Genomic DNA, 7,500 nt, shown 5'->3' with positions numbered 1-7,500 from the left:
GTGTGTGATATTTTTACATGATGAGACGAAAGTTGTATAATTTTGGCAGTAGTGGGTTTCTATTGTATATCATTATTCTGTCTTTGAAATTTATACAAATTTCTTGTCTTGGATTAAATTAACAATTGCTTTGCTTTTTTTTTATCCCTCTCAAATTATCCAGTAAAAACAGCCTTTGAACTTTAAAACTAATGGATATTTCTCAACGACGATGAGAAACAGACTTGTTCGAATTCAGATATGAGTGACCAACGTCCTGATATCCCCCAAACTTTGGATCTTGATCTCAACACATTATCCAGCAATGATCAGGATGGTACTGGAGTGAAGCTTCGCCGGGATGGAGACACTCTGCGAAGAATACGAGAGCGAAATAAAGAACGCACACCGACTGCCATCGTCAGTGATGCCTTCACTTTTCTCAACGATCATCAAATCTCTATAGTGGATGCAGTTCAGGATGGACATCTGAAGACTGAAGAAGAAATTCATAAAGATCTGGAAATTCATGGAAAAAAATGTTGTGGTGAGAATACGGAGGCTGAACAAAAGGCATTGAATGATTCTGGTAATATCCAAAGTGATAAATTTATCTCTCAAGCAGATAGCTTCTTGTCAAAGGATTCAGGGTTTGCCTCTCTAGAAAGACATCTACAGTGCAGTGATATGCAATCGTTTGAAAATTTTCAGGATGATATTTTGGATAACGACTCAACTTCAGTAAACCATCCTTCTTGCACATCTGATATTCATAAACCAGTCGCACAGGAAAACAAGCCAGATAATAAACTTAATGGGTGTCATGATATAGGTGGCATAAATAATCAGGATTTGAAAGATGGAAGCAATATAGACTCTGGTTGTGCTGATGTGAAAAACATTGATCATATAGAAACTGCTGCGGAAAGCACAACAGAATCTAATGCACATTTTCATCCCAAAGAAATTGGTTGTGATGCAAAAGTCAAAGACGATGCTCAAATTGTATCTTCTTCAGTATTAACAAATCGTGTAAATAATGAGAATAGTTGTGAAGTAGTAAACAATAATATCAAAACTGCGGACTGTGATGTAGCTTGTGAAATGGTTGGTCATGAGGATGGACAGAATACCAAAGAAACTGACAGTAGTAATGAAAATGATTCAGAAATAGCTGTTAGTAGAGACATTGCATATACTGTTGAAGACTGCTCATCCGAATCTGAACTAGAAGTAAAAGCTTTTTCTGTTAGTGATGAGAACGAGAATAATTGGAATTTGACTGTAGAAAAATGTGAAGAAATTAGAACTGAAAATACGGCTGCTACTATTAATGAAAAAAGTGATGCCCCTCCTGTGCTCAATATTGATGAAAAAGACTGTTCTCCACAAGAAAGTGAGGAGGGAGATGAAAACGTAGATATGCGTAGAAAACCTGATGTTATACCAGCATCACCCTTGAAACCTTCGGGTTGTGACATACCTACACAATCTTCAAAAACTGGTTTGCTGTTGGAGGCAAATCCATCCACCGAGCTGATTAGCGATGATTCATCAGATGAAGACGCAGGTACATTCAGATTTTGAAATTTAGTAGTCTCCTTCCCAGAGGATAGGCTTATTTCTTTAGTAATGAAATGGTGGTGGTGGTGGTGGTGTGAGTGTGTATGGGTGGGTGGGGTGTTGAGTTTTAAAAAAGCGGAACAATTAAAATTCTAATCTCTAAGTATAATTTAAGTATGCACAAGTTGACCATCCTTTGTATAGTCCCGTAATATTGCATGAATTTTAATAATAAAAACAATAGTGATAAAAGATAATAACAATAAGGGTAATAATAAGGGTGTTGATGATGACAGTGTTGAGGAGGAAGATGATGATGATGATACTAATATAATGATAATAATAATAATATTAATATTAATCATAATAATAATAATAATAATAATAATAATAATAATAATAATAATAATAATAATAATAATCATAATAATAATAATGACAATAATAATAATAATAATAATAATAATATAATAATAATAATAATAATAATAATAATAATAATAATAATATATAATAATATTAATAATGATAATAATAAAAATAATAATAATAATGATAATAATAATAATAATAATAATAATAATAATAATAATAATAATAATAATAATAATAATAATAATAATAATAATCATAATAATAATAATGACAACAATAATAATAATAATAATAATAATAATAATAATAATAATAATAATAATAATAAATAATAATAATAATATAATATTAATAATATAATAATAAAATAATAATAATAATATAATAATAATAATAATAATAATAATAATAATAATAATAATAATAATAATAATAATAATAATAATAACAATAATAATAATTATAATAATAATAATAATAATAATAATAATAATAATAATAATATAATAATAATAATAATAAATAATAATAATAATAGTAACAGTGATAGTAATGATTATATCACACCGCTTTTATACCTTTAGAAAGGGGGCTTGGTGTGTTTACAATGATGAAAGTTAGTTACTCAAGACCACAAAAAAAAAAGTTTTTCACCTTTCTGAATGGAATCTAATAAGAAGCAGATTTGAAATGGCTTTTCAAGTTTTAATTTTAAAAAACCCAAAAACTTATACATCATGAATGTTTGAGCAAAGCTAGAGGTGCCTAAATGAGCAGGTAAAATGGGGAGAAAAATAAAGTGAGTAGATGTGACTCATATATAAGGGAACAACACAAAACAAACACGTTTCGGCCCTTGGCCTTCGTCAGGAGACAAAAAACACAAACACAAATATGTAAATGTGATATTTTGTAAATTTACATATTTGTGTTTGTGTTTTTTTGTCTCCTGACGAAGGCCAAGGGCCGAAACGTTTTGTTTTGTGTTGCTCCCTTATATATGAGTCACATCTACTCACTTTATTTTTCTCTCCATGAAGGCTTGGTGGTAAGCCTTTACAATGGGGCTGAAATGTGAACATGTTAGCCTTAAGTCACAATGAAAAGACACTGTATATTTGTATTTGTCCTTGACCTTTCATTTCCTCTCAAATCTTGTTTCTTATTTTTGCATGCCCTTTCAATTTCACAATTGACTTAAAATTATCCATTTGATGTATCAATTTAATTTTCAAGAAGTTTTATTGGTTTATTTGTACTCAACTTTTATGCGAGCCAAAATTGACAATTCTTTCTGAGGAATTAAACTGGTTTGCAATAGTAAACTAGTGGTAGTTTTAGCATCCAAGAACTGAAAATGTATGACAAGTCAATCAGATATTCAGTGATGCCAAAGCTCCGGTTTCACCGGAAAAAAGTCCGGTCTGGAGCAAAAAATTCCGGGTTACGGGCAACTTCCGTCAAATTCCGGTGAGGTTAAATTGTTCCAAGGATACCTCCCCCACCCCTCCCTCCAGTCACTACTAATACAACCACCACCACCACATCATCTTCATTATCACTACAACTACAACCACCACCACATCATCATCATCATCATCACCACTGCTACTACTACGAACACAACCACCAGCACCACCACATCATCATCACTATACTACAACCATCACTACCACTACTGCTACAACCACCACCACGTCATCATCATTACCACTACAGTACCAAACCGTCACCACCACATCACCATCACTACCACTACTTCTACAACCAACACCACCACACTATCATCACTACCACTACTACTACAACCACCACCACATCACATCATCACTACTGCTACTACTTCAACTACAACCATCATCACCACTACATCATCATTACTACGACTACAACCATCACAACCACCACTACTACAACCACATCACCATCCCTACCACCACTACTACAACCACCACATCACCATCCCTACCACCACTACTACAACAACCACCACATCACCGTCCCCATCACTACTGCTACAACAACATCACCACACCTACCACCAATATTACAACAAATACCACATCACCATCCATTCCACCACAACTACAACCACCATTACATCATCATCTCTACCACCACCATCGCATCACCATCCCTGCAACTACTATTGCAACCACTACAACGCCACCCCTACAACCACTAATACTACTCCAATCAGTGTTGCAAGCGCCGTAAAAACCCTTCAAACAAATTTAGTTCAAATATCTCTCTCTCTCTCTCTCTCTCTCTCTCTCTCTCTCTCTCTCTCTCTCTCTCTCTCTCTCTCTCTCTCTCTCTTTCTCTCTCTATCTCTATCTCTCTCTCTCTCTCTGTCTCCAACTACACACTGTCGTCACACGCCAGAATCTCATTCATTCGACCCCGATACGCTTAACGGTGACCATAAAGTGAAAGTATTCACAACACTGTAGGTTATGATAAGATACATTTTAATTGTAATAATAGAATAAAGTTAACTTTGAGATTATTTTTGATATATATATTTCTTTAACATAATGATAATAATTCAAATAATTTGTATCACCTCTATTCCATATATCAACAGCTCTAAGTATCTTTTCAACTATCATCATTTTTATTTTTTAAATTTTTTTTTCATTTGATTTCAAAATGTTCTATTTGATCAAATAGGTATCTATGCAGAGAGTTTTCGACGTTCTAACTGGGTTCGAGTGAGTCAAGAGAAAAAACGGAATGCAAGTGGGAAGAAATTGTCCTCAAACAACACCTTAAAATCAATGGGTCAGATGAAAGCAGGGAGTGAAAGTAGCAACGCCGCTTTTGTTGAGGATAGTGCTCTTGCTGGTATTCAAGGTAAAAAAACTAGACTAGAGCTTTTATATAGCGCAATATCCACTAAATGCGCTCAAAGCGCTTTACAAAGGGTCTCTGACCAACAGCAACACGTAACAATTAGAACGAGACATAACGACTGTTAGGCGATATTACAATTTTTTCCGACAGAGGCAACACTGTTGACGGCCAGTTTACACCTGAGGACGTTGAGAGAATATGAGTAAGGAGTCTTTTCCAAGGACTCCGCTATGCGCAGAGCGAGGCTCGAACCTAGGACCTTCCTATCCGAAAGTGAGTGTCATACCTACTACACCACATAGTCGCACAAAGGTTAGACATGAATGAAAGCCTGTCTTCATATGACAGCACAATACAGTGGTCCAATCTAATCCAATTAATTCAATTGCAGCTTCAATACTAAGAATCGACGCATCATTTGTGTGGTAGGGGATGGTGTTAGGATATGGCTCTCTATCGCAATAATTATGTCCTCCTGTGTCAGATATGTTTTACAATTGTAAAGTAAATTTTTCATAGCTGTCAAAATTTCTCATGTTGTCAAGTGATAAATAACAATGTGAAATTAAATGTAAGCTTCAATGTAATATATGAAAACAGATAAAATGGACGTTTCGGGTTTCCCCTTTATCAACAAAGCAGGATGAATGAAACACTACAGATGAATGAGAATGTGGTAGTGGCGTTTTTAAGATGTTAAGATCTTAACAACACTACCCGAAACATCCATTTTATCTGTTTTTTTATATGAAAGTGAAGCTTACATTCAATTTCACATTGTTATTTATTTCTTCGAGCTTCAAGAGCTACATTTACATGTTGTCAAGTGGTAAATCATTTGTGAACCATCGCTTCAAAACAGTTGTAGACTTGTCTATTGAACATGACTCCCCGAGATTGTCCCAGAATTTAAAAAAAAAGTAAGATTTTAAAATCTATCTTACTCAATCGTCTTCCTCTCCTCCATTTTCTTATTATTTACGGGAATTAAAAAAAAAAAATTTGTTTTAAATACAGCCTGCTTAAAAAGCGCTTCTTATCAGGATATTTACTGATAACTAGTATTAAACATTTGGGGGTGAGGTGGCCGAGTGGTTAAAGCCTTGCACTTTGACCCAAAAGGTCCCAGGCTCGAGCCCCGCTTCAGGCACTTTCGTTTTTTTACTTGGGCAAGATTATTAACCCCTAATTTGCTCACTTTGGACAACATGGGTGATTCCTGTTGACATCAGACATCTTGTTTGGTGAAATTATCTATATTCCTTCATGGAATGCCTAGGCGACGATATCTTATGATGTCGTTGTGGAAGGGCATAATTTTTAAATTTTTAGTATTAAACATTATCATTGAGGCGAGTTTTTGGAATGGAGGCTCCGATGTCCCACCTAATTTCCATTTGAAAAGTTTGGCACATCTGCTAAAGTACTATGTCAGTCTCAAGTAACCAGATGTTAAAATACGATTTTAAAGCTGAAATGACCAGAAATGTGAGAGGCCCGTTCTGAGCAGCGCATAGTTGAGTCCTTGGAAAATTCCCTTTACATGCATTCTCTCACTGTATTCAGGTATAAAAGGATTAAATGGCTGTTAACAGCGTTGTCTCTGTCCACAAAAATTTGTAAAATTGCCTAACAGGCGTCCTGTTTCATCTAACATGTTAGGTGTTACTGTTGGCTTGGGATCCCTTGTAAAGCACTTTGAACATATTTAGTGGTTATGAATGCTCAAGTTGGGTTTTTTTTTTTAAATTAAAAAAAAATCATTCTTCTCATTAAAAGAAATAGAAATAGCCCAAATTTTATATTCTTATCTATAACTTCAATTTTCAGCTTCAGTATAACTGACAAAATACCATTTTGAGACAACGATTCATATTTGTCCTTGGATTTGGTCATTAAATTTTGAATATTGAGAGAGACATTGGGTTTGTTTTCTGGTAATCATGTAGTTTAAATGGCTCTGTTTAATATTATATAGGATTCTTTACTTCCTGCGTTTTGATTGAGTTCCCAACTGCAGGGTGACCTTGGGAGCGCTATATTAAGAATAAGTTTGAATTGTCAAACAAAAAGAGTTAAATAATCTTTTTATTATTATTTTTCTCCAATATCACCACCCATACTATTAATTTCAGATTAATTGATTTTGTCACTCTCTGACAACCCTTCCCCCCCCCCCCCCCCCCCCCCCCCCACACACACACACGCATACACACACAAACACTCTCTTTCTCTCTTAGATGAGGTTTTCACTGAACCTTTAAGATCTGTGATTGGTCAAAAGCTGTGCCACAAAAGGTCGGACTCTGTGACGACGACAGACTCAGAGCATGAGTTCAAGACCAGCTACATTTCCCGCAGGAAGTGTTTGATACAGAGGGCTGACAGTCAGCAGGAGTACCACCGTCTCTCAGCGAGGATTTATGGTGAGTTTTTAATTAGGACAATTTTATAAATATGTCAAGAAAGAAAACTTTGAAAGTGTAAACAATCAGCTTTAAAAGAAGAGTGTTAAAGCTCTTGAGTGTTAACATTTGCTTGTGGGGCTCTGTGGCTCAGCACTTCTGTATCTTTTCTTGTCATATGTTGTTGACTGTTGACAGTTGATTTACAAAGATCTGATGAAATCTTCTTGGTTGCAATAATTTACAATTGCTTATACAAATGTTGCTTTCCACTTGTTGATGAATTGTTGACTTTCGATAAAATAATAAAATAACAAAAATA

General features: G+C 34.6%; 1 protein-coding gene across 1 annotated transcript in view; it reads left to right on the top strand.

Annotated features, from left to right (window-relative positions):
* LOC144956326 (uncharacterized) overlaps positions 1 to 7,500 on the top strand; it is a 16,094-nt gene that overhangs the window by 1,146 nt on the left and 7,448 nt on the right. Inside the window, exons 2-4 of the mRNA XM_078886823.1 lie at positions 164 to 1,549; positions 4,591 to 4,773; positions 7,014 to 7,199. Of these exons, the coding sequence (XP_078742949.1) occupies positions 241 to 1,549; positions 4,591 to 4,773; positions 7,014 to 7,199 (1,678 nt within the window). The 5' untranslated portion in view covers positions 164 to 240. The remainder of the gene's footprint in view (positions 1 to 163; positions 1,550 to 4,590; positions 4,774 to 7,013; positions 7,200 to 7,500) is intronic.

Source organism: Berghia stephanieae, chromosome 11 (genome assembly GCF_034508935.2).
Source record: "Berghia stephanieae isolate SIO BIC M18660-M18661 chromosome 11, UCSD_Bste_1.3, whole genome shotgun sequence".
Lineage (NCBI taxonomy): Eukaryota > Metazoa > Mollusca > Gastropoda > Nudibranchia > Aeolidiidae > Berghia > Berghia stephanieae.
This window is presented reverse-complemented; position numbering and strand designations above follow the sequence as displayed.